At 45.4% G+C, this 27,958-nt stretch overlaps 1 protein-coding gene and 1 pseudogene across 3 annotated transcripts; one reads left to right on the top strand and one right to left on the bottom strand.

The window, feature by feature from the left end:
* Nucleotides 1–1,764: 1,764 nt before the first annotated feature.
* On the bottom strand, nt 1,765–27,947 carry Emc1 (ER membrane protein complex subunit 1). Of its 3 annotated transcripts, none has more exons than XM_074081168.1 (23): nt 27,816–27,947; nt 23,318–23,442; nt 22,524–22,589; nt 22,197–22,290; nt 21,268–21,396; nt 19,822–19,948; nt 18,973–19,122; nt 18,232–18,399; nt 17,669–17,740; nt 17,371–17,430; nt 16,649–16,771; nt 15,803–15,899; nt 15,363–15,485; nt 13,556–13,755; nt 13,264–13,413; nt 12,326–12,487; nt 11,841–11,960; nt 9,306–9,443; nt 5,464–5,637; nt 4,684–4,894; nt 3,644–3,728; nt 2,446–2,575; nt 1,765–2,310 (listed from the first exon to the last, which is right to left on the bottom strand). In XM_074081168.1, exons 1-23 carry the CDS (start codon nt 27,908–27,910, stop codon nt 2,131–2,133), a joined length of 2,979 nt encoding a protein of 992 aa, XP_073937269.1. In that variant the 5' UTR covers nt 27,911–27,947; the 3' UTR covers nt 1,765–2,130. The 3 variants fall into 3 exon arrangements, with proteins under 3 accessions (XP_073937269.1, XP_073937271.1, XP_073937270.1); XM_074081170.1 differs by having other exon boundaries at nt 9,381–9,443; XM_074081169.1 differs by lacking the exon at nt 17,371–17,430.
* On the top strand, nt 25,047–25,893 carry LOC109686245 (large ribosomal subunit protein uL18-like; annotated as a pseudogene).
* Nucleotides 27,948–27,958: the final 11 nt, after the last annotated feature.

Raw genomic sequence — 27,958 nt, 5'->3', positions numbered from 1 at the left:
AGATTCTGGACATAGGTCAATGAAAACTAGGATCTTGCAGACTAATTGGGTTGCACAAGCAGAACTGGCAGCCAGACAATAGCTGATGATGTCACATACAAATCTTCATATAAGACAGTCATAATTCTAGCCAGGCTGCTTCAAAAGTAGGACTTTTTTTTTTTTTAATTTATACTGTTTCCTTCTCCCAGATTGCTTTAAACAAAATAGGCCTTGAATTAGGATGAACAGATGGCTGTCTTTTTTTTCTGGAGATCTTAGATACTCATTCCCCTACTAGTGTCAATTTGACAATTTTATTACTAAAGCAAAATGATTATCATTTTTCTTCCTTCTCTGCTATAACCTACCATCAGCATATTACCACAGAAACATGAAAAATTCTGTTTTTAAATAACCTAAACCAATTCTTATACAATTAAGTTGGCATGTTTCTTTACTAAATACATTCACTCCATTTCTGCATGGCTTTTCTCTACTCTAATGCAAAAGTAACCTCAAAGTGATCATCCTAAGACACAAGAAAGGACTTGAATCAGAGTCATTCATCATTAGCTTTATTCCAATGCTTGAGAGTAACTCTCACCACAGGGCCAGAGGTGATCTCCTCCATGTTGCATTCTTCACAGTAAAAAGTCCATTATTCCCCAACCCAAGAACCAGAGAAAAGACTTAAGATTCTTTTAAATTGTAGCAGAGAGACAGTAGCCCAGTCAATAAGCAACATAACATCTATGGTATGCTGGATTCTTACCCTCATCCTTTATCTTCTTTCTTGTTCAAAGTTTCAAAAGTTAGGCCAGGGGCCAGTGGCTCACACCACTCGAGAGGCAGAGATCAGGAGGATAGCGGTTCAAGGCCAGCCTGGACAAATAACTCTCAAGACCCTATCTTGAAATATACCCAACACACACACACAAAAAGGCCAGCAGAGTAGTTCAAGTGGTAGATTGTCTACCCTAGCAAGTGTGAGACCCTGAGTTCAAACCCCAGTACCACCAAAAAAATTTTAAGTTTAAGTTTCAAAGGTTAAATTAGGGCTGGGGGTGTAACTCCACGGTACAGCACTTGCCTACATGTGTGAGGCCTTGTGTTTGATCTCTAGCACCTCGCAAAGCTAATCAGTAAGATTTAAAACCTGCTTGTTTTTAAAGAAATACAAGGACCTGAATATTAATTTATAGCTAAAACTAGCTGGGGGAGGTATAACTTAGTGACAGCACGTGCTTAACATGTGAGAGTCCCTGGGTTCAATCCCCAGCACCAAAATAATAACAATAATAAATAACAGGGTTCTTCAACAAAGACACCTTTCTCTAACTAGACTATAAGATGACCAGCCTGTGGGTGAAATGTGAGATTATGAGGTACCATGAAAGGGGCAGATTATCTCTCTTACCTTGAAATCTCATCAGAGTTCAGACTATCCAGTAGTTTTCAAAAGGCCTCAGCTCTGACATATCTCAGGAGGAAAGCACAGGCAGCAACCACTAAAATCAAGATGCTGTTATGCACTTGGTATGATAAACTGAAATAAATATGGGGGGCCCAACATAATAAATGAGAGTATAAAACTAGAGGCTTAGTTAAAATTAGTTCTGACATGCATAGACTCCTCAACAGCTATTATTACTTTGGAGAGAAGCCATGAGAGGCTGGATCATCCCTCAGTCCTCCGTCCTCGGAGAGGATGTATCCTCTGCCTCCACCATCAAGGCAAGAAGAGCTCCCCTCTGACTATGACACAAAAGGCAGAGCAAAAAGTCAGAAGGCAAACAAAAATCTATTTAAACAGGCTTTACAAAAGACAAAGAAAATCAGTTAGAGGTCTTAACAAAAACCACAACTTTCATGGATGGGCAAAGAAAGAAAACAGCAGCAGCCTGGACTTCAGGAGAAAATCCTCTAGATGTGTTGACATCCTCAGCTGAGTTCAATGTCTATCCACAGAAGGGCTGTGCATCATGTACTCCCAAAGCAATTCCACATGAGGGTCCATCTTCTTTCCAACTCTTTTTGTTTTTTTCCCTTTCTTCCCCATCACACAGATTTCACTGATCCACCAAACCAGAGCCCCTTAGCTGACCCACTCCCCCATGGCTCTCCACTCTCTGGCACAGAGTCTTTAGTCTATCGCCAGGCTCGATTGAGGAGTTTCACTTGTGCCAGTCTCTTAGTGATCATGGTGGCAAAAACCAAGCCAAAGAGGACACTGCTGATTAACACGTAGTCATAGTCATCCTTGAGGACATCAAACTGCTTAGATGGGTAGACCCTAGTTTGGTAAATGTCCAAACCATAGGCCACGACCTGCAAGCAGAGAGAATGAGAATAAGGAAGAACGGCAGCCAACCTCAGACTCTGGTAAAGAAGGAAAAGGGATCCTCAGATGTTTTCCTAGGGATGAAACATAGCCGTCACAGGGCGGCTGCGGGCTCTACTCACCAAACAAGTAGACTCCAGGCCTGAGGGAGCTGTGTAGATACCTCGCATTCGAGAAACTGTCTGGTTATAGTTGATGAATCGCTCTGCGTGTATCTGTACATCTGGAGAATATGGGATCAGATTCTCCTCTCTGCAAAACACCAGTCACCACAGACACACTGAAAACTGCTGTAAAGGGATCTCTTGGCTGTCCTTCCTGGATCCTGGGAGGGTTCCACACAACATATCTAACCTCAAATCTCCTTTGGTGTCTACTTGTATTAAGTAGTCAAAAATTTGGCAACTGAATGTCAGGAAGGACTGCAGGAAAGAAGGCTATCTACAGAAAAAGGCCGAGCTCTGGACTCCTACCTTGATCTAAATCTGAAAAGAAATACTGTAACAAAGTTGACCACCACTACACTCCAGAAAAGGAAAGGTCATTTCAAACCAACACACTCAGCATTGCCTTTGAGTCCTGCTTCGCCTCAGAAAACCCAATTATCATCCCATGTCTCTTCCCAGCTTCACCCCCTGATCTCCTGCAGTGCTCCAAGCCACATTTCTTTCTGTTCCTCATGAGCTCCATCCTCTCTCTGCCCATACTTCCTCACTCTCCTAAGTGAAGAAACTTTAGCACGGAGGTAAGAAAACATGCAGATGGTGACAATTAATGCTGACAGTGAACAAGCTGTTGGCTGCCCCACAATTTGGCCCCTAGACTTCCATAACCTCCCTTCCTGTTGTCTCTGCCACTCACTGCTCTGCCACGCAAGCCTGTTACCCCTGAGCTCAATACACATGATCTCAGGGCCCTGATGCTGCCTGTTTCCTCTGATATCTGAGGGCAGTCCTCCCTCAGATATCCACATGGTGGTGAGTTCCTTCACTTTACTCAAGTCACTTTTCCAGGTGTACTTTTCCAAGCCCCCTGATCTCAAATTTCATCCATGCACATTGGCTACCATACCTTTGGCAGGCCATCCTGTATTCTTTTTTCTCCTTAGCATTTAAAAATACCTAACTTTGCATATACCTTATAAGTTATTTATTTATTGTCTGTTTCCACAGAATGTAAGCTCCATGAGGGCAGACTTCCTTGTCAGACTGTTCATATGCCTGGCCTCTAGCACAACATGGCCAACTGAGGACCAAGGTTAACCAGTGAGGTCAAGTTCCTTACAGTCAGAGCCCTTCAGTGCAGCCCACAAGGTCTCACCTGCTTTGTTCTGTTGGGATCTCAGGACGCCGGGGATCCAGCAAGGCCTTGGGGAGGGAAAGAATTGCTCCAGAAGGTAGCCCGACTAAAGGGGAACAAATAAGTGTTCACATGAATCCATCCCAGATGAGGTACCGTTACCAAAATACCATTACCATAGAAATTTAAAACAAGAAACCCAAGAGAATGAGGTTCCCTTAAATAGTTAAAGTCAGCACTCCAATAATATGCATGGGTCTGAATAAAGGTGTCCAGTTTGTTTGTTTGTTTTGGGTGGCACTGGAGTTTGAATTCAGGGCCCTGTGCTACCACATGAGCCATGCCCCCAGCCCTTTTTGCTTTAGGTATTTCTCGAATAGGATCTTGCACTTACGCCCAGGCGGCCTGCACATGATCCTCCTATGTATGCTTCCTTAACATCTGGGACGACAGGCATGCACCACACCACCCAGCTTTTATTGATTGAAATAAAACTTTTTGCTGGTTGGTATCAAACTACTATCCTCCCAAATCTCTGCTTTCTGTTTGTTTATTTATTTATTTATTTATGGCTGCACTGGGGCTTGAACTTAGGGTCACTCTTACCACTCTTACCACTTGAGTCACTCCGCCAGCCCCAATCTCTGCTTTCTGAGTAGCTAGGATTACTGCCATAATACTGGTTTCTTCACATATCATCTTAAGTCATCAGAAAATAAAGTTCTAGAATCAAGCTATGAAAGAATGTAGAACGTCACTTGGATCTCCTCATCCCTTTCCTTCACTCCAGTAACACCTCCCAGAGCAGGTGAATCTTCTTCCCAGGAAGCAGACACGGGCTGGGGGTGCTGCTGTGATAGTACAGCCAGGCAGCATCAGATAGCACCAGTAATACTGACAAAAGCCCGTAAGTTATTTTCTGCTGAAATAGAGCTCTCCTCACAGCCTTCATTTGCAGGTGGTCAAACAGAGAGTTCTGCTGGCAATGTACTCCCAGCTGTCCTTCAGTGAGGCTGCCTAAAGGAACCTGGTCACCCCAGGGGCCTCCCCGCAACACTCACTAAGCAGGTGTCGGCTGGTGATGCCCCGCTCGGTGATGGTGGCTTCCATGGCACTGATAGAGGAGGGGAAGATATAGGACTGCTGGAGGACCTGGGGCAGCTGGGGACGGTCCAAGGAGCTGAAGGCGGTGGCATTGTATTGCTCGGTACCCTCATAGAGCTCCAGGGCAGTCAACTCATTGCGCCGAGCCTTGGTGTTCCAATATTGGTACTGCAGGGAGAGGGAGAAGCAGCTCAGGCTTACTGCTGGTTAAACTGGAAAGAGGAGGTTAAACTGGGAAGAGGAGATTACACTAGAGGGTACCTCTCACATTAGCTACAGGTCCAGGGAGGAAAAGAATCACCCAGCATCCTGGTTTTCTTCATTGCTCCGAATTTTACTAACTTTCAAGACAGTTTTGTCTAGGCTGTCCAAAGTTCGCCACATGACAAAGGAATTCTCAATGTTCTTAGAAGTCATAATAATAACAGCTAACTTTTGTGTGCATACCAGGTGCCAGGCATTGCTCTAAGATAGACTGGAAGTGACTGTTATTATCCTGATTCCATCAATGATGCAACATAGAAAGCTCACGTAACTGGTTTGAGGTTGTACAGTAGGGGAATAGGTAGAACTGAGATCAAACCTAGGCATTCTGACTCCTGAGCCTCACCCCCAACAAGACCCTGTGCTGCTGTCCAGGGTGGTTGGGATCCTATGAAAATACAAAGCAGCGTCTGGATTTCTGGAAAGGTGCAGGGAGACTCCTGAGCAGCCAGACCCTGATAATGATTCCTTACCACCACCCAGTTCTCTGAATGCACAATGAGGACAGGGCCCTTGGCTTTCTTCTGCACAGAGGAGTGGATGATACGTCCAGTTACACCATCGATGAGGAAGATGCCAATGAAGGTGCGCTCATGGTGTACATCTGTGCTCTCTGTCACCACGGCTAGCAGGTTGGGGTTCAGGCTCTGGGAGAGAGAGGGAAAAGCTCCTTTAGAACCATAATGACACATCATGCACTTGGCTCTACTGTGAACTTGCTGGCCTGGCAGAGGAACCAGGGTTTCTAGTTAGAAGAGCCTCCTCCGTAGAGTTTCTCATTCCTGCACTTGGTTTGTGTCTACTGGGCACTACAGGCCATGCTAGGTATCTTGCATTTCCCTTAATCCCTTCAATAACCTTGTGAAGTGGCCACTGCTATCCAGAGTGGTGGATAAGGAAGTCAGAGCTGGCACATGCCAACCCAAGATACACCCTGGGTCTGCCTGTTTCAAGACCTAAGGACACCACTCCAGAAACTCACTTCTCTCCACCAAATCGTTCTTCCCTATCCCTAACTCTAGTGGGTGAGTGCTGGTCCTCATCTTGTTGACCTAATAGCACCATGTGACACAAGTGATCTGTTCTTCATGAGCTGCTTTCACTACCTGGTGTTCAGAACACCTGTTCCTGCTCTCCCTCCTGCCTTCCTAGCCTCTCCTTCTTAGTCTCTAGAAGGTTCCTTCATATCTCCCCATCTCTTCATAACAGAACACACCGGGTAATACTCAAGACTTGGGTGTTTTTACCTACATTCACTGAGGTCCTAAGCCAGTCTCATGGCTTCACCATCACTTACAGGCACTGGCAGTGCTCAAATTATGTATCCAAGTCAGACTCTCCCATGAATTCCAGACATTACTAACAAATGGCCATCCTGGTACTTTCCTTAGATGGCTCATCTGACACGTCACATGCCCCAAGCTGAATGGTTCTTCCTGCCTAAACTTGCTCTGCCTCAGGACCCACCACAGTCAACAGCAACTCCATGCAGCCAAGTCTCAGAACTAAACTCTCCATAGCATCCCTGACTCTCCTCTCTCTCTAGCACACAGACACCATAGCCATCAACACATCCTATTGGCTCTACCTTCAAAAGTATCCAGAATCCCATCCTTCCTCACCACCTCCACTATTATCAAGCCAGTTTCAGCACCGTAATTTTGCATAGATTACTACAATGGCCTCACTGGTCTTCCTGCTTTTCTTGTTGACCCTGTACAGGGTCTAGCCAAATGAGCCTGTTTAAGCCCAGCATTGCCAGGCGCCAGTGGCTCACGCCTGTATTCCTATCTACTCAGGAGGCAGAGATCAGAAGGATTGCCATTGGAAGCCAGCCCCAGGCAAATAGTTGCGAGATCCTATCTCGAAAATGTTCAACACAAAAAAGGGACTGGTGGAGTGGCTCAAGTGGTAGAGCATCTGACTAGCAAGCATGAAGCCCTGAGTTCAAACCCCAGTACCACACACACACACACACACACACACACACACACACACACACACAAAATAAATCTCAGCCTTTATGTCACTGTTCTGCTCAAAAGTTCCCAGTGGCTCTTCCTCTCACTCCAAATAAAAGCCAGAGTGACAGCCAGTGATCTGGCCCCATGCCCCTCCTCCCTCCCTCCCCCTGTTCTAGTCACAAGGCCTTCCTTGCTGTTTCTTGAACGCAGCAGACATGCTCTGGCTTGTCTAGCTAGAAGGCTCTTCCCCTAGGTGTCCATGATATTTCCTCACTCTATCTATGGCTTCACTTCAGTGAGGCCCTCTGTGGCCACCTACTTTAAATGTTATCTCCTCCCAGTCCTGTGCCTGTGCTCCTTTTCACTCCTCCTGACTTTGTTTTTCCTAAAAAAAACTGAACCCTACTAATAAACTATATAGTTTACTTATTTATTGTTTTTATTATTAGCCTATCCCAACTATAATGGCAGCTTCATTTGGATAGGAAGCTTTGTCTACTTGGTTTACTGAGTTATTCCAGTAACTGGCAGCCAGTCAGTTGCTTCACCTCTGCAGCTTTCTTTCCAAAAACTCACGACCACAGTCTACCCATGGAAAAACACCAGACAAACCAAAATTAACAGACATTCTACAAAACACCTGGCTAGTACGCCTCAAAACGATCAGGTCACGAAAAACAAAGGCAGACTGAAAAACTGTGTCAAGAGAGGGAGCCCTGACAACACATGCAACGTGCAATCCTGGCTCAGGAAAACAGCACCAGTGAAAAGTCTGATGAAACCTAAAGAAAGTCAGGAGTTTAGCGAGTAGTCATATACCAATATTGATTTCATGTTTAGACAAATATACCATGGCCATACAGGGGAAACTAGGAAAGAGGGATATGGGAATTCTATGAACTATCTTTGCTTTTCTGTAAATCTGAAATTATGCCCCCAGAAAAGATTATTTTAAAAAAACTTAAAAAAAAAAACTAACCTAAAATATTTGCATAATGAGTATGAATTCAAAACTGCCCTACTCCTAAATACTATTTTTTCAGCATATGAAACACAAGTACTATAGTATATTTTCTTTTAAAGGTAAAACTACATGATCTTTTTTTTCTAGTATGAGTCAAGATATATTTTATTTCTTACTTCTTTTTTTCCTTGGTGGTACTGGAGATTGAACTCAGGGACTTACACTAGCTAGGCAAACACTCTACCACTTAAGCCATGCCCCCAGCCTGTATTTCTTTTGATTTAAAAAAAATTTTTATACTGTTTTGTACTTTTTTATTTATTTACTTAGTTTGCAGTGCTGGGGATCAAAACCAGGGCCTTGTGTATTCTAGGCAACTGCTCTACTGTTGAGCCTCAGCCCAATATGTGCATTAGAATTTCTATAATTTTGGCAACTCGAATAACCTAACACTGACTGCTGCCACATGGAAAGTGTTCGTCAATAAGGAATTTAAGTCAACAGGATTAATAACGTTGATTATGCAGCAGTCACTATTCTAGTTGCTTTACATGTTGTCTTTATTCTTCAAGACAATCCTCTGACGTCGGTGCTATTAGCCCCATTGTACTGGTGAAAATGGAAGTATAGGCAGCTCAAGGAAATTACCTGAGATGAACAGCTAGTCCATGGCAGGGCCAAGTCTGAACCTGACAGTCAGACTTGAGACTTGCACTCTGCTGCACTGCTTTGCTCAGTGAAACAGCAATGTCTCCATTGAGCTCCAAGGTCTCATCACTGTATTCTGTTACAACCCCTTCCAACTCAGCCTCTACTCCATCAAAGGATGGAATTAATGTCTATTACTACCGTGATTACTTCTCTCACAGGGTACTTTTGCAGCTCACTAGTCACCTCTGTCTTCTTCCCTTCAGCACCAACTAGTGTTGTGTAAGTCACAGAAATGGAGTTTCTGATAGATTGGCTAAGGTTAAATTACAGAAGGCTTTATTGGTACCCCTACTAATAATACAAGCTAACATCTAATGGATAGTTACCATACACCAAGCACCGAGTAAAACATGAGTATCTCACAGAGAAAAACTTTCTAAAAAAACCCCAAAAAGTGAGTATCTCAAATGATCATCACAACAGCCTTAGGAAGAGGGCTTACTACGTTCAGATTGGGGTGTAGCCCAATAATAAAGTACTTTCAAGGCATGAAGGAGCCCCTCCCCAAACCCCCGCCAGCCCCACAAAAAAAAATAAACTTTATAGAGGCTAAATTAAGGCTCAAAGAGATTAAATGATTTGACCAAAGCTATATACCAAATCCTAGGAGCAGCATTTCATCACTTACTTCCCCTATTCTAAAGCCTTCCCGGGCAGATGGCCGTGCCCTATGTACCTTGTACAGCACACTGCGGTCCCCCATCACCCGGCCCTGGGAATGAACGTGCTCGCTGCCGCGCTTGCCTTTCACCTTGACAATCCGCTGCACCTCTGGGGGAACGGTCAGCTCCCAGCTCAGTTCAGTGGTGAGATCCTGGGGGCAAAAGTGCTTGTGAACAGGAGGTACGTGTATGCTGAGACAGCTGTAGCTGACACATCCTATAATTCAGTATCTGATGCCTTTGTGCTAGAAGGAAGATGAGAACTCCTCAAAAATTTCCAATGAAGATCTGGCTTATGAAGAAGTCTGGAACTCTCTGTTTGTTTAAGAAAGAAACTAAGGCCAGAAAGAAAGGAAAACAATATTCAACAGCATCCCATTGTTCATTAAGGAGGAAGTATCCAAGGAAACTAACCATTTATTAATAAAATCTAAGATCCAGTGATGAATGACTAAGCTAGCTGGGACCTTGAAACATGTCCTATATGGTTCTATAGTTAACATTTACTGTGGAATACATTATTTCTACAACCACACTATGGAATTATATGGAGCCCTTGGGGGGTGGGGGGAATGACTGGGAAGCGACATGGGTTCCAGTATGCTTGCACTGCTCCTCTTCCTGATCTGACTGCCTTGTACACGAGTGCATTCCTTTCTTGAAGATTCACTGAAACTCACGATTTTGCATTTTTCTCAACATTTTACTTTAACAAAAAAACAGGCTTCTGAATAATGAGGCAGAAAACACATTAAGTAAAAAAAGCAAATAAATATAAATGCCATTGCTACAGTAATATAAACACACAGAAAGGATGGGGAAGAGGCACAGCAAATGGCTGATAAGGAGGATAGCTGGGAAGGATGCTGCAAGGGTCTGCTCACACCTTGCTAGAAGACCTCTGTATCAATGAAATCTTTTACAATGAGAATAGATTCATATACTCCTTAAAGTTTTTGATAAAATTTTTACTAATAACAAATAAGATGGATGTGGTGGTGCATAGCTGTAATCCCAACACTCAGGAGGTATGCAGGAAGGAGATGGTGAATTCAAGGCTACCCTGGGCTACATAGGGAGACTGTCGCAAAAAAAAAAATCAAAACATACTGGAGGCATGGCTCAAGTGGTAGAGTGTCTATCTACCAAGCACAAGGCCCTGAGTTCAAACCCCAGTACCACCAAAACAAACAAAAACCCCAAATAAGCCTTGTTTGCCACAGTCTTCTTTAAAAACCTGGTAACTCACTAACACATCTCCAGAGGGTAAGGTCATCACATGAGGAGAAAGACAGTAACTATATTTGGAGGTCAGACCTTAAGCCCAGTCCTGGCTTATGACCCACAAAAAGCTCCTTTGTCTCCTCTGGTCATGCTGGCTTAGATGACATACTCAAGGTTCCACTGACTCATGATACCACGTCTAGTTCACTCCCCTCTATCTCCAAAGAACTATCTTTTACAAACTTCCCTTTTCATGAACTTGGAAGTACAATTTTTCTTCACCCAAGGTAAAGAATGTGTTTGTGCTAGGCATGGTGGTACACACCTGCAATCCAAGCACTTAGGAGGCTGAGATATGAGTATCTCAAGTTCAAGACCAGACAGGGCTACAAAGCAAGTTCTAGGCCAGCCTGGAATATACAGCAAGAGTCTGTCTTAAAAAAAAAAAAAAAAAAAGAGTTTTCTGGACAGTTTTGTTCCAAAAATGTCAGGAAAGGGCTTGTGCTTTCTACACAATGAGAGCTCAAACTCAGCTGGAATTTACTATATGCCAGGCACTGCTTTATGTGATTTACATGCATTACCACTCACTCAATTCTCACAGCAACCTTACAGGGTGAACCACAATCACCTTATTTTATACATAAGAAAACAGAGGGCCAGAGATGCAGGATGTTCCAGGCACAAAGTTAAGAAGTGATAAAGCTAGAGTAGAAAAGCAGGCAGCTGAGTCCAAGCTCTTTCCCTCTGTGAAGCATGTCTCTCCAAAGGCTTTAAGGACAGAAAGAGAGGACTATCTGACGAGCACATACCACAAAGCCCCCTCTGCATAGCCCTGCTAACAAGGCCAAGGCTGGCCCCTTGTGAACTTGAGAGCCAATGTGTATCACTATTTGCATGACGGCTGGATTCAAGTAAGTCAGAATCAGAACAAATGAGCCCATTTCTAGAAATAAAATTCAAAGCAAATGTTCTGTTTAGAGCATCAATAATACCACCTTTATACAAATGTACAACTCACTACTCAGCCCGATTCCTACCTCCCATCTTCAGAATGGAGAACACAGAAAAAGAATGTGGAATGAAAGGTCCTTGAGGGCAGAGATGTGGCCCACTGTGCACTGCCCTATCTGCAGTATCTGGAGCCACCTCTGCCACAGAGCAGCTTCCCAACCAGCATGAACAGATGAACACTGACCCAGATGTCAGGATTGTGCTGATCAAAGTATGCCACATGAGGAGAAGCACGGTTCACTTCTTAGCCAAGTAATCAGGAAAGACTCACACCCCCCTCAGAAGGGGCCTTCTGAGGTGCCCCTCTCTACCTTTCGAAGCCGGTATCCACTGAGCCGTCCCTCCTCTGCATCCACCAAGTAGAAGAAGATGGAAGGGGCCAGCTCATGTAGCTGTCGTAGAACATTCCGAGTGGCTGGGAAAGCTGTGACCTTGAAAAACCCAGATGGCCCACAAAAAGTATTAAAAGAAGGTTCAGAAATCTTTAAGGCCCATGTCCCACTACCTGTTTCTGCTTTCTCCATCAAGTAAGGAATAAAGTAGCAAATCTTAAAGGAGCCAGAGTCTACTGAGCTCTGTTTAGAGCTTAAGTTTAGTTCTCTTAAGACCCTAAGCATTTACAAGTGCAGAAACAGTCATAATGTCTCTGAGGATGGCCTGAGAGCAAACGTGTGCTGACTGCAGACAGTGCTCTATCCCTGACCCCACCACTTGAGTTTGACCAACCCATCCCACACCAAACTTCACTTGAATGCCTCCATCCCTCTCCGCTCCTTCCCTCCCAAAGACATTGTACCTTGTATTCATCATCTATCAACAGCAACACCTTGGCATAATCTTGATCCATGACTGGGAGAAGTAAAGACTGCAAGATGGGGCGCTTCAACACTGGGGGAGCCACCTGACTCCATTTGCCAAATATGGGATTGAAGACATACAGAGAACTCATTCCTGTTTCCTAAAATGAGCAGCAAACTGTCAAGACTCAAACATGGAAAGAATCCAAATCCTACAAGTAAATTTAGAAAGCTGAGAGTTCAGCTTAACTGTGAGGAATTCCCCAGTCTTTGCCCTCTGTGGAAAATAAGTTCTTGGCTAAAGGTAGATGGTCCCCTAGGCTAACATCCAAAGAGAAAAGGTTGAACTGCCTCTGAGCCAGACACACTAAAGAACAAAGCAAAAGGTCCAGTACGGGGCTGACAGTGTAGCAGAACACCAGCCTAGCGTGCATGAGGCCCAAGGTTCACTCCTAGCACCAAAAATAAAGTCAAATATTAATTGCCAGTCTGGAAGAGTGTCTACCAAACCCCCTCTCATAAAACTACTAGAATGGATCCATGAAAATCCATACTAGCACCTGCCTAGCAAGTGCAAAGCCCTGAGTCCAAACCCTGGTACTGCCAAAAAACAACAAAAAAAAAAAAACATTCTGATTCAGGGAGGCAGAGATATCTTGTGTCCTAATCTCCCTCACAGAGAGAAGAGAAAACACTCAGTTACCAATGATAGCCTCTGACTGGAAAGGAAGACACTGGCTGAAGTTAGACCCACTTTCTAGTCAGTGCTGAATGGTTCCTCCACCCAAGCAAGAGAATGACAGAAACAAGAGTCCTACACCCTGAATGCTCCTCTTGGACTCATAGAATTCCAAAGGCCTGGGAGAAATTTAAATTGCAAAACACCAAAAAAGCCACACCACTTTGATTCCAGTTGGATGGACATCGAGGGCCTCACCTTGTCCTTTACCAGCAGTGTGCACTGAGGCGGGTGGGGGAAATGAGCAGTAGTTCTTTGAACCATTAGCTTAAAGGAGGAGTCGGGCTTGACATTAGGTAGATACTGTTTCCACAGGATGGTGCCAGAGCTGCTCTCAATGCCAAAAAGCTGCAAGATAAACAAATAGTGGGCTCACAACTAGAAGCCAAAGAACTGATTCTATCCTTGCAAACTGGAACCAGTGCTATCCCCTCCCTACCAAAACATTTTATTTCCCACCCCTGAACTTCAGAGAGTTCGGTACCCTCACCTTGCCTGAGGCTGTTACCATCACCATCATCTTCTGCAGGTTGAACTCATCCCTGGCCAGGGTGTCAATGTTGATCTCATTCTTAATCTGACTACGGGGCTTCCGAGCATCATAGAACATTTTCCAGAGGTGGGAAGTCCATGCCTGCAGCAGGATGAGCTGAGACGAGAGGCGTTTCAGGAACATCCCCAGCAAACCGTCTGGTGTCAGGCAGAAAATAAAGCACTTAATGTCAGACTAGGTATCCAGCAAGAGGATGCATGCTTTTCACAGGGAAGGACCTCTCCTCCTCCTGCAAAGCCTTTGAGTTACTCACACTACAGGCCACAAGCCCAAGGGGCAGTCTATGGCTGATGTCAATAGTCTCACACTCAGGTACAGCCATGCACAAGCTTCCAAAACCTCTTTACCTGGCACTTACAACTTCATCTGCCTGGAATCTTATAAGGGACTACAAGGTCAGGGATCAGCCATGCAGGGTGCAGCCATGCTGTGAATATTTCCACCACAGACCCACATCCAGGATGGCCAAAGGACAATGTCTGGGTGCCACGACAAAGTCAGAGAAGTGCAGGTGTGGGGGCGCAGAGATGCAAGTGTGGGTATCATGAACGAGCGCTTCTACTTCCCGCTGCTTCGTTCCACTTTGTCAGCTGTTTAACCTGCTCCCAACAGACCTTTCTGCAACCCATTCCCAGGGCCACCACTCCCTCCATCCCTGACTCTTGATAAGGCCACCACCCTCTATATCTCCTCCACCAGAGACTGGAGATTTGATGAGAAGTGCAGATAACAGGGTAAAGAGCGGGGTCTCTGGAGTCTGGCAGGCCTGGATTAAAATCCCAGATCCAGTCCTTAATACTGTGTGACCTTGGAAAATGTACTTAACCTTTGTGCCTTTGGTTCCTCACCTATAAAATGGCATGTAACCAAGAGGGCTGTTAAAAAGTTAGATCAGATGACATATATACAGGACTTAGCACACCACTTGGTACATGGTAAGTACTCACTAAACAGCAGTACCTTTGCTCACCTATTTTCCATCTACCTCAGCTCAAGGAAGAGAAGGGAGAGACAGACAGGGCAAGTCAAAGCAGAGCAATCTATGCATATACCATATGTACTTCATTAATGCAAGTCAGGAAAAACAATTAACCAAAAGCTAGCCATGTGGGCAGGCAATGAGCAAGAAGGCAGCAAGAAGCAGGATTTACCTTGAATCGCTGGATCCGGGCAGCAGAAATAAATAGTAAAGTCAAATTAATCCTCAGCTTAAGAAAATGTGCAATGCCTAGTGGAGTACCTGGCCAAAAGTAGTCCTCAACAGCTACCTGCTAGATGGCTGGATGAATGGGGGGTGGGAGAGGCAGGACTGAGTTGGAATGGAATGAATCACATTCACACTGGGGGCTGAGGCCATGGCCTATTTCAGAGGATACTGGGATGTCTCCACAGTAAACAGAAGAACCTAGTCATTTCTCTCTAGGTACACAGGGCTGTTGTCTGGAGACAATGGGTGGACAGTGCCTGGCATAGTGCCTGAGAACTTTCAGGTACTCTGGCAGTGATAGCTATACTCTAAGTGAAAAATTTCTGCCTCAGGCTCTTTCCCTACAGGGACTCACAGTTCACTCTTTCACTGGATGTGCACCACAGGGCCACAGATTTACTGGAAACTGCCCACACAGCTCCTTCAGAACACGAGGCTGAGCCCAAGAAGCCAGGGACATCCTGAGGTCCAATTAGCAACCCCAGCCCCACAGGAGCCTCTCCAACAACTCTGCGTCCCACTCTTAGGGGTTCATACCTGCCTTCTTGCCAAATTCTCCTTCCAGCTCAGCCTGTGCGCCAGTCAGGGGGAGGTCTACCATCTCCAGGCACACTACTTCTGCCAGGGACTCCTCGCGGCTCCACAGCACCACCTTCCCCGCTAAGGGAAACAAGTTTTTAAAAGTTCAGCCTGCCTCTCTGGCCCTCTGAAAGGCCACTTCTAGGTGGCTTAGAGGTCAATTCTCAGGGACAAATACAAGTGGTAGAACAAGGGGCCGGAATCACAGGTCAAGTGAGGAAGGTTCTAAATCTCACCCTAGAATGCTATGGAATTTTTGAATAGCAGGAGACAGATGGCTCTATGGAAAATGTTCAGGGTACACTCCATCTGAGTCCTTCCTGGAAGCCTGTCCATGGTCCCCTTGAACAACCAGACTGGACAGGCTGACTGCACTAGGATGGATGAGGCGCACTCACCCAGCTGCTGCAGGAAAAGCAGCAGGTGGTCCTGTGTCTGCACCAAAGCCCGGTAGCCCACTGAGTCATCCTTCTTCAAGAACACCTGGATATATAGCTAGAAGCCAAACAGTTAGTGAGAATCCAAATGTCTCTCAGAGTACTACACCCCAAGATTCAAAGTGTTAGGAGTAGTCTAAGGTCTAGGCCATAGCATTATTTGACGTGTTAAAAAAAATGCAGCTATTATCTGGATACCAATAAGATAACGTACATCCTTTGGAGCCAACATAGCAATGGTTGAAGGCTCTCTGGACCTGTCTATGAAGAAATTTGAGTACTAGATGATACCATCACCCACCCATGCCCCAGTCACACCCCACAAAGTGAGCAAGAGGCCAGGACTGGATTTTACATTTTAAGAGTAAAGAAGCCATAGCCAAAAGACTGAGGAATACAGCTCATTGTCTCCAGAGGAACACTGGGTAAGCTGAGAAGAGTTGGCTAGGGAATTAGACAGCCCCAAGCCTGAGCCCCAGCAACACGTCTTACTAGGTCCGCAACTCTGGATAGGGTACAGAATGCCCCTGGGCCACAGAGCCATCTGTAAAGCAGACCAGTAACGATTCTTCACAGAACCGTTGGGAGGGTTAAGAGCTAAGCATGGTGCCTGATGCTCCTGACACTGGGCATAAATAACAGCAGCTTTCACTATTATTGATGAGCAGTCTCGATAGTTCAGGAAGAACTAGAACCCATGTTCAGAGAGCCCTAATTCCGGACCATGGCTACAGCCTGGCCTAAGGACGTGAAGCATGTACTGAGAAGCCCAAAAGACAAAGTCTGAAGGCAGAGGCTCTGACTCACTCGCTCAGGCTGAGTGCCGTGCTGCTCCACGCTGAAGGTAATGGCAGTATCCAACAGCCGCCGACCTGTCTCCACTAAGTAGAGGTTAATGGTATAGGTCTGGTTGAAGCAAGCCAGTGACTCCTAAGGATGCAAACAGCACAGTTCTTAGGAAGTCCAAGGACTAGGAGCAAATATCCTAGAGCAGGGACCAGGCTGGAAGGGGAAATACATGCAAAGAAAAAGAAGAAAGCTAAATCCTAAGACAGAAATGAGGTAACTGAGTAATTAAATGAGATTCCAACTACTGTACTCATCTTAGAAGGCAGCCAGTTTGTATAGTGTAGCAGAGACTTCCCAAAGAGAGGTAAGAACATGACCAAGGACAATAGCAGGGAAAACCTCTAGAATGAGGCCACAGTTGAGACTGGGAGTCCAGCCAGGGCCCCATACTGCAGCCTAGTGCACTGAACAGAATACTGTTCAGTTCTCCCACCTGTTGGAATCCCAAAAGGAATCAGGAAACTGAGACCCAGAGAAGAAAATGGCTAGGAACAAATGCCAGGGATTCTATCTCCTCATCTAGCCATAAAAAAGGGTGAAGAGAAACACCACTTAACTTGTGGTACTCAGAGCCTATCAGGCTGGGAACCCAAAGAGCTCTGATAGCCTCAGTTGCTCCCAACATTCTCAGGTGGCACCCGTGTCTCTAGGTTTGTCTGCTGCCAGATGCCATACCCTACCTGTACACTAGACTTCTCTGAAAAGCTCCCCAAAGACCCATCTTCAGAAATGCTATGCTTCTGCAAGAGAAGAGAGGACAAAAGAAAATTCAGCCAGTTGCCAAAAATGAAGCTTTTATTTCCGTTTTTTCAGGAGATGTGCAGAAAGTTGTAAATGAGGCAAGAACTCACCTCTCATCAGCCTCCAGCTCCCATGTTCAACCTGACCAGGTGCATGTGCCCAGACTTCTGTCAGGGTTCCCAGCAGCGACAAGGAGGGAAACCCATGTATGTGCTGGCTGTTACTATAGGTACTCACCGCTTCATTCCGACAGGTCATGACTGCAGCCACTGTCTTGTCCCCAGTGGTGGCAAAGCTCATGAGGGCAGTCTGGAGGGGAAAGTCAGGTGTCAGTTCCCAGATAGGGCCTATACTAGACAACAGCCTTCCAGAGGATCACCTCTCCTGGGAAAGTCCCCTGACCTTGGAGTTCAAAGTGCTCCCGACTCTGGAAATAATGGCCAGAGCATCTGAGAGCAGAGGGAAGTGAGGCCCCTGCTGCATCTAACAGAACTTTTCCTCCCTCTAGCCCAGGCACAAGTCACCCTAAACCCCAGTCTGAGTGTATCTATAGGGAGGCTTTCACTGATATCCCTGCCTTTCTGTGGACTCTGAGTTTTACTTTGAAGATCCTCTGTAATACAGAGGAGAAAAAATACTCTATTCCTGCTGTAAGGTTCCTCATCTCAGAGCACTTACAGGTCAGGGCCATCGATCTTGGGCTTAGGAACAAACATCTCCAAATTTAATAGCATTGCCCCTAGCATCCTTGTCTTGGATAGACCCTCCTGCATCCTAGTCACTGCACTGTCTGTGATTACCTGGGGGAAGTTTTTGAGCAGACTCAGAGCACCGTGGTGGTAGTGCAGCAGAGCATAGTGGGTCAGGGACACCTGCAGGAAGAACTGAGCTCGAGAAGGCTCCACTGGGTTGGGCTGTATGGGCAGCACCCGAGGTTGGAATCCACTTCCAAATTCTAAATCGAGAGACTAAGGGAGGCAAGAAGAAGAAAGTTTAGGGCGAGAAGCTAACCAGTTGCTGACCCATCCAGGCTTGCATCCTCTGCTCCACTTTGCTAGGGAGTATAACTAACCAGGGTAGGAGGCTACAGAAGCTCCCTTTTAGCTTCCCCTAAAGGGACAGTGGCCCATTTCTCCTGACACCAGGTCAGCCAGAGGCCTGAACCTCTCGTTATGGCTCCACAAATCAAGGAGCAAGCAACACCACCCAGAGAAAAGACAACCCCCACCCAGGGAATCAAGCTATCTCTTTTCTTCTTTTGGTGGAACTGGGGTTGAAACTCAGGGTTTCACACTTGCAAAGCAGGTGCTATATCACTTGAGCCACACTTCCAATCCATTTTGCTATGGTTATTTTGGAGATAAGGTCATAAACGATTTGCTCAGGCTGGCCTCAAACCACAATCCTCCTGATCACTGCCTTCTGAATAGCTAGGATTATAGGCATGAGCTACTGGCGCCCAGTTTGCCACCTCTTTTAAGTCCAGAAGCAATGCCTCTGGCCAGGAGAGCAGCTACTCCCTCTCACCTGCAGCCTCTCACCTGCAGGGGGATCTGCCGCAGTTCCCATTCTGACTCCAAGGCCAGAGTTTGGAGGGAACGGGAGCTCGGGTCAGGGCACACCAGGACAGCCTCATCCACCACACCACAGGCTCCAGTGAGATGCTGCAGCCATGGGGTCGAAACTCTGACCTGCAGGAAAGACATCAAAACAGCGGTTCAAAAATGCTCTTTACCTTCCCTCTCGGCTCATCAGCAGCATTACTGCTGGAATCCCACCGAGGGTCCTAAGCGCAAAAGCTCTGCCTGGCTGGTTCTGAAGGGGGTCTTCTGCCCCTACCATGCAGCCTCCAAGAACTTTCAAAGATGGAAAAACACCACTATGTTTTCCTCTGGCCATGGGAAAAATATACCAGATAACAAATACCTGACACTTTAAATAAGTATTTCTCTACTACATTTGTCACATGACGTTTTCTGATATTTTATAGAATTATCTTAGAAGAGACTAGATCTGGGTATTTTTTAGTGACCCCAGAAATATAAAGTACTTTTTTTTTTTTTAATGGCAGCACTGGAGTTTGAACTCAGGGCCTCATACTTGCTAGGCAGGCACTCTACCACTTGAGCCCCTCTGCCAGCCTGTAAAAGAGATTTCAAATTACACTGTGGCATCTTATTTTATTTTTAATTTTTTTGGTAGTACAAGGGGAAATACAACTGCTTTAAAAACACTGATGAGGGCAAGACAGCAGCAACTGATCAGAATTAGGAGCCATAAATGGCTCCTGCATCCGTACAGCCAAGACCCCTAGTCCCCAGTGCAAAGAAGGTCTCTATGAACCTCCCTTTCCATTCATAAGAACCCTCCAACCAAATGCCCTCCCATACCTGCTGGACAATCTCTCCATCTTCCACATTAAACTTGACAATGTTCACATGGCTGAAAGGAACAATGCCGAGAGCCCACACCACCCCAGAGCCACAGGAGTACACCATCTGGTAGTGGATGCTGTCACTAAGGAAGGAAAGAGAGCAGGGGAAGCTGTGTTAGCCCTTGGATAGGAACATTCCCAGGGTCGTCCAAAATCAGGCTGCCATCCATAGCCAGTTATCACAAACTAGAAACTTCCAAATGGGTTTTGTTTGGATCACACATTCTGGGTTTTGCTTTTGGTTTTTGTTTGTTTGTTTTTTGCAGTGTTGGGAAACAAACCCAGGACCTCCCTTATGATAGGCAAGTGCAAGCTACACCTCAACTTTGCTTTTGGTTTTTTGTTTTTGTTTTGCAGCATAGGGTTTGTACTCGGGGCCTATATTCTTGCTAGGCAGGCACTCTTACCACTTGTGAAGCCCTTTTTCTGTGAAGGATTTTTTTTCAGGACTAGGGTCTCATGAAATATTAGACCAGCCTGGTTTCAAAGTGCAATTCTCCTGATTTTTGCCGCCTGAGTAGCTAGGATTACAGGTGTGAGCCACTGGCACCCAGCTAGCTTTTGTTTTTAATTTGAATTTCTTGTCAACATTTAGAACTGATATACCTAGGAACCAAATTTCTAGTTTTCCTTAAATTAAGAGATGTGCCAATCAATATACACACAGGGCACCAGTAAGTTAAGTAACACTGCCCCCTGGAGGTAGACCTGACACACTGCAGTTCTCAGCAGTCCTCACCTGGCTTAAAAGACCAGACCCATGATGTTCTTTACTTGGCCCCACAGGAATTTGACTTTCCTTTGAGACAGAGTCTTGCTATGTAACCCAGTATAGGTTTCAACTCTGAATCCTCCTAACTTGGCCTCCGAATTGTTGAAATTATAGGCGTGCCCTACCACACACAGCTAGGAGTTTGACTTTTGATCCCTGCCCTAAACTTTGAAAATGGCTACCGGGTGGTCTAAGCAGAACTTTTCTTTCCCCTCCTCCCCCATTCCTTCCCAGCTTCAACACTCTCCACCCCCAGGACCTTTTGAACTCATCTCAAGCCTCACTCAGTCCCTATCCTGAGCTCTTCCTGAGTTGTTCTAACTCTTAATGTCAATGAAAGGTTCAATCTATCTTGAACTAGAAGTCAAAAAAGCCCAAAGCACCACACCCATGAGCAAGCAAGTAGCTCTCTTGCTTGACTGGCTCTAGTGCCCCAATTTGAGAGATTTCTCCTCCCTGGAAAGGACACTCCAGATATAGCCACAGCCTTTGTGCTCAGGCCCACATCAAGAGTGTGCACCATACCATGCACGACACCAACACAAGGGCCCCAGCCAAGCACATCTCCTCAAGGAAAAGGACTAAGCGTAGTGGGATGAGGTCACCATTGTCTGGAAGGGACAGCCTTACCTTTCTGGGAGATGCTCCACCCACTTCAGATGCCCACTGGAGAGGTGATGGAGGGCAAGAGTCGTCTTCTTCAGGACTGCAGCATACCTCACTGACTCCTGCAGCCCCACCAGCCCAAGTGCCTGGAAACTAAGCACAGGTACAGGTGAGGCCTCAGACTAGAGCAGACAGTCCCACCACTGCCACTGTTCCTTCAGGGTAAGAAAATAGGTTTTGGGTCCAAGCACACCTGGATGCTAATCCTGACTCTGCCTGTTAATACCCAACTCAAGAGTCTTCAATTGCCTGTTACTACCCAAATCAAGACTCTGCATTGCAATCACTTGACCATATTGCTTCCCACACACACAAATCTCCTAAGAGTTGTTTCTTCCTTCCCCTGGGACTTTGTGGTAGCCAGGCCAATCTCTAACATACACCCACCAGACAATGCTGTCATTACTGAGCTAATGTCTACCCCCTCAACTGAGCATGAATTTGATGACAGTTATATCACATTTATGTACGTGTTCCTATCACTGCCCAACCAAGTAAATTACTATCATTAAGATGTATAAGGTAATGCAAACAGCCCTATAACTAAAATAACCTAGCAAAGATGGAACAGTGGCTCAAGTTGTTCTCTAAACATAAAACTAAAATATGCCAAATTTTGTATTATGTTCTTATACCAAGAACCTGGCAAAGCTCAAATTATGGTAAGAAAGGAAAAGCATTCAAATGCAGTAAACGCTGCACCTCATACATAGCTGCAACCAATGGGTGTTAAATAAAGACTGGCTAAGTAAACACATGTGCTCCATAACCTCAAGCACTCTTCAGTGGTCCCTGGGAAAAAAGCCAAATGGCCCAGAGTTGCTGTGCATGCAGATTCATGCTCCAGCATAGCCTGTCACTCAGCCATGATGAAATTCAGTCTCTTCTCCTACCTGCCACTGTCCAAGGTTATCTCCCAGTTCAAGCCCCCAATGTTAGTCTCCCAAGAACGCATGATGCGGCCTCCGTTGGACACAGTGATTGCATCTGCAAGAGAAAAGACCAATGGAAGACAGTCCTACACCTGCTCTGTCACCTCCTATGGCCCATGAGCAGTGGCCCACCTGTGACTTAATGGATGCAAACAGATGTTATGCAGGCACCTGTCCTTCACCGTCAGGAGCATCCCCTCTATTTTCCCCATCAGACTGTATACAAAGGAATCAAGGAATGGGAGAGGAGGCCGACCCCACGACGGAGACCAGCAGGCCTCTGCTTACCCTGTCCATGAAGCAGCATGGCATCCACAGCCCCTTCTGCTGTGCCCTTGTCAACATGGCGCCACACTGAAAGACATGAAAGTGTGACACTCCTGTGATCATTACTTTGACCCAAGAAAACTAGGAAAGGGCTGAGGGCTTGTTTGCAAAGCAGTATCCAACTTCATTTAGAAGGCGGGAACGAGTACTGCTAACTGGCCATGATACATCCCACTCACTGGGTAACGAAGGGGACAGGGGTGACAGGAGACACTACTTCCCCATCTGAGGTCTCTGCACCTCTAGTCCCCACTACCACCCCATTAAACATGTAGATGAGTAATGACGAGATTAGCAAAATTCCATCCAACCCATAAGAAAAATAGTGATAATAAGTTCTATTTCCATGAGTTTAGTGACTAAAAACAATCCAGTCAGCAGAGGTAATGTAAAAGGAGTCATCCAAGTCTTCACTGCAAAATAGAGTAAGTGGGCCTGCAGCAATATCTTATTTAACGATACTCCGGACTAAGGGAATAAACTGCAAATACCAGTTTTTAAGTATTCAAAGATGGTAATACTGTAAAAAAAACATTAAAAAGTATCAGAATCCACTAAGAAAGGCATCTTTTGGCCAGCATGCCCCTAATCCAGGGGGAAATGAAAGTGTGGTGAGCCACAGGCCACTCAGATTCACTGTGGTCAGTGATGACACAGTTGTCTCACGTTCACATGTGCTCCCACTCCCCTTAAGGGAGGGACCAAGTGAGACACCATCCCACCCCAAACCCACCCCATCCACATAGCTCACTCACAAATCTCTCCAGTACGAGAATTCAATGCTGCAATCACATTCTTCTCAGTGACCACAATCAACTTCTTGGATCCAGGGGAAAATTCCAAGGAGGCAAACCTGAGCTTCCCAACATACTGCTGTCTCCTGAGGTAGAGTGTAGGGGACATAAAAGACAAAGTCATCACTGCACAAAATGCTTTGCAGAAACAAATTACTAGGTTATCACCACCATATCTACCTTGCCACACATAAGAAATGTCTGCTAATGAAGAGATTTGACCAAAGACAAGATTTCCATGCAATGGAGTCAGAAGCAAAGGGAACAAGAGAAGAGAATTACCTCCAAGGAGATGAGAACTACTAACAGTCTTCTAGGCAAACATAAGCACATATTTATTTACTCAAGAGAAGTAATGTCCCAAAGAGCCCCTGGCCTAAACCCCACTAGAAACAAGTTACAATCTTCTCTATATTCAGCAATGGTACGACTCAGCACACAGCTATATCAAAGACACTCAGACCTTGCCTTCAATGAGAATACAATCCAAATTCCACTAACCTCTTTCTATTTTCAGCAATGTCTTGAGAAAAAAAGTGCAAAATTTCCAACAAAACTCCTTGAGTTACGACACTACCTTCAACACTCTTCCCTAGGCATAAACGCATAAACGACCGGGTACGTAGGAAGTGCTTCACACACTACTGTGAGTGAAGAAGTACTGTCAGCCCTAAGCACATGTGACATCTACACTGATGCTGTTTGGTCTAGTTGGGGTTTTTCTGGGGTTTTTTTTTTTTTTTTGGGAAAAAAAAAAAAGCTAAACTGGTAGTAGAGAGACAGCTTCATGTTTGGCAGTTTCTACCTGTGTTTTCACTATTCACTGAACAATCCTACGAGGTGTGAAAGACACATATTATTACCCCCATTTTACAAGTGAGGGAAACAAAAGTGCAGGGAGGTCAGCTAATTACTGTTAGAACTAGGACCAAAATGAACACCTTCAGGCTATAAAATAAATTCATTCTTTCTTTTTAAAGACTGATATTTTACTGGCCACAGGCATACCGCCGTGGTTCCAGCTACTCTGAGGCTGAGGCAAGAGGATTACTTGGGCCCAAGAGTTCGAGATCAGCCTTGGCAATAAAGCAAGACCCTGTCTGACAAAAAAAAAAAAAGATTGGTGGAGCACATATTCGGCCTGTGTGAGGCCCTGGGTTTGATCCCCAGCATAACAAAAAAAGAAAAAAAGTTGTGTGTGGTGGGGGGACTTATAATGAAAAAAACCCATAAAGGCATTTAAAAAAATAAGACCCAAAAAACACTGTAATGGACTGAATGTCTCCCCCAAAATTCAGATATTGAAACCCTAACTCCCAACATGACTACAGTTGCAGATAGGGCCTTTAAAGATGGAACTAAGAGTCACACACGCCTGAAATCCCAGTACCTACAAAGCTGAGGCAGGAAGATCATGAGTTTAAAGCCAACCTGGACTACACAGGAAGAACCTGCCTCAAAAAAAGAGGGGTGGGGAATTAGGACAGGAATGTGCCAATCTGTGCACACAATTCTCTGATCTACAGGATGGGATTTTAGTTTTTTGTTTGTTTGTTTTTGTTTTTTTGAGACAGGGTCTCACTATGTGCTCAGGCTGGCCTGGAACTCACTAGGTAGCCCAGATTGGCCTCAGACTCAATTGTCCTGCCTCAGACATGGACCAGCCGCTCAGAATTCATTAAAGTCAAGAATGAGGCCTTTAAGAGATGACAAGAGAAATTCAGAGACCAGTGTAAAACTGATTGCTATGCTTGAAAATGCTTTGTAATCCAGGATAAAAAGAAATCCAACATGCCCAAATCCAGCATACTTCATGTTCCAATTTTAGTATCTGTACTGCCAAAGCAAGCACTACAGTATACTTCATGTAACCATCACACACCTTTTGTCAGACTGCCCACTCCTATGTGGAGGGGAATATGTTAGTCTGTGAAGTTTATACACATGCACTACCACAATATGGTATGAAAGCTGGCCTGACAAATTATGGGATGTAGCATATTGCCCTGGCTACTGCTAGCCTACAGGCTTCTCAGTAAGTGTGGCATGGATGAGATGTGTGAGGGGCAAAATGGAGGAAACTGAAGATGAATGGAAAGCACTGGCAGTCAACCTGGTGCCTTCACCTGCTATTTGGAAGCAGGACTTGTCAGAACCACCACTGTCAATGCAGTTTTCAGGGAGTGTGGCCAGAGGCTCATGTCTCCCTCACAGTACCAATCCATCCCCTGGTTATGATTCTAAAAGCAAGGAATGTAACACAGAAGTACATGAGTTACCTAATGGAAGAAGAGAAAGATGCTAGCTATCAACAACTGTCTTGGTGCATGAAGAACAATGTATTTCCAGACATGATGGTCATTTATAAGACAGCTAATGCTGCTCTAGGAGAATCCAGTCTATTAGAAGAAGCCCAGGAGAGACATTAAAAAGAAGAAGTGGAACCATCTCAAAATGTCCCTTGCCCAGAGGAAGGATTAAGAGCTCAAAGAAAGGCAAGCTCTCTCAGAGTTCAGGAGCAGGCTGCTGAGAGCTAAACCAAACAACAATTTTGTAAGAAAATTTTTCTAAGATTTTTCAGAAAAGACATTACACTCATTGACTAAGTAGCTATAAAAACAGTAAGATAAAAGGGAATTAGGTTTAATGAGATCAAAAGGGTAGGGCCCTAATCTAACAGGACTATGTCCTTATAATAAGAGGGATGTCCACAGAGCCATGTGAGGACACAATGAGAAGACAACCACTGCAGGCCAAGAAAAGAGGCCTTGAGAAAAACTGTATCAGCCAACATCTTCATCTTAGACATCCACCCTCCAGAACTTTGGGAAAGGGACCAGGCATGGTGGCATGCACCTATAATCCCAGCTACTAGGGAGGCTGAGGCAGAACCTAAGCAACATAGTGAGAATCTGTCTTAAAAAAAAAAAAAGAAAGAAAAGAAAAAGGAAGAAAAGAAAGACAATAAATTTCTGCTGTATAAGCCATCTAGTCTATGCTATTTTGTTATACCAAACTCATACAACCACCAACACAGATCACAGATATACTTTAAACATTTAGGTATATTACCTTCTGTTTAGTTTTCAATTTGAAAATTGCATATATGTAGTATTCTGCTAAACTGCAATCATCTGCTGAGGTGTAATATACACATATGACATTGGGAACATTTGCACACATCATTAAAAATGCGGCTCAAGTAGTAGTGCCTGCCTAGCAAGCACAAAGCCCTGAATTCCAACCCCAGTCCCCCACCACCACCAAAAAAATAGTGATTTCCCAGCACTTAGGAGAACCTTTGAGTTCAAGGCCAACCTGGCTACACAGTGAGACCCTGCCACAAAAAAAAAAAAAAAAAAGGAAGAAGCCAGGCACCAGTGGCTCCCACCTATACTCCTACCTAGCTACTCAAGAGGCAGAAATCAGGAGGCTTGCAGCTTGAAGCCAGCCCCCACAAATAGTTCAAGAGACCCTATCTCAAAAGCTAAAAAAATCACAAAAAAGGGCTGGTGGAGTAGTTCAAGGGATAAGACCACCTGCCTAGCAAGTGTGAGGCCCTAAGTTCAAACCCCAGTGTCGCCAAAAGGGGGTGGGGAGGATACTGCATTTGTCACACTGTCTGGCACAAATAGGCACTCAACAGATGTGTGAATCTATCTGAGACAAAGAGACTTCACAGAGGCGATACATGAGCAGTTGAGCCCTGACAGACGCAATGTGCCAGACTTCCTTCTTAGTGCTTTGAAGGGATCATTCATTCATCCTTACAACAATCATAGGAGTAATGGACAATTAATAAACCCATGTTACAAATAAGCTAACCAAGGCACAGATCATACAACCCTTGAGTGGCAAAAAGGACATTCAAACACAAGCAAGCCAACAGCAGGGCCTTAAGAGGTGAGTGAATGAGTGCATGGCACCTCCTGGCTGATGACAGTTTAAGGCGCCCACGCTCTGAGCCAAGGGCCGTCCTGGGATGAAAGGAGTGGAAAGAGGACAGTCAATATAGGACTTGTAAGACAAAAGCCTCTGCTCACATGCTAAGAAACGCCAGCCACTTCGAAGAGGAATGAAAGTTCAGTGAGGGCTGGACACCTCTGACACCAGAGAGACTAGAAATCTGACAGTCACAGAAACAGGACCTGACGGGAGCAGCCGGTAGCAATGACCTCTGACCAGAACCCCCAAAGTGTGCCTGGGCGCCAGGGCAGGCTTCACTGGCGTGCAACCTGTACAGTCACACAGGACCAGCTTAGAAGACTCCCCAGAGCTTGGCTCAAGGCTCCTAGGTCGACGTCTTAAATTTCTTCATTTTGAACAAGAGGCCGCAACGTTCTCATTTTGCACGGGGGGCTGCAAGCTGGGTAGCTCCATCCTGCTCCTTTTAGCAGGTAAAAGACACGTGCTGAGAATACAGCCACCGACTTCCCGAATAGGCCCCACGCGTACGCACCAGTCAAACTTGCCCACTTGGTCTTCATAGACGGCGGCCGCAGTCACAAGCAGAGCTGTCCAGAAGCAGAACCGGGAAGCCAGCGCCGCAGCCATGATGAGAACCCAGGCTCCGCCCGCCGCCGGCCCGGCATGCACCGCGCC

This window comes from Castor canadensis, chromosome 7 (assembly GCF_047511655.1).
Source record: "Castor canadensis chromosome 7, mCasCan1.hap1v2, whole genome shotgun sequence".
NCBI lineage: Eukaryota > Metazoa > Chordata > Mammalia > Rodentia > Castoridae > Castor > Castor canadensis.
The sequence above is the reverse complement of the archived record's forward strand: the minus strand, read 5'-3'. Positions and strand labels throughout refer to the sequence as shown.

Bases quoted from the DNA above. Each gene is read 5' to 3' on its own strand.
- Emc1 (XM_074081168.1), bottom strand. From the start codon at position 27,910: ATGGCTGCGGCGCTGGCTTCCCGGTTCTGCTTCTGGACAGCTCTGCTT. The intron at 21,397-22,196 runs GTAGGAGAAGAG...ACCTGTGCTTAG, and splicing joins ATAACCTTGGACAGTGGCAG to TTTCCAGGCACTTGGGCTGG. The intron at 19,123-19,821 runs GTATGGGAGGGC...TCTTTCCTGCAG, and splicing joins ATGGAGAGATTGTCCAGCAG to GTCAGAGTTTCGACCCCATG.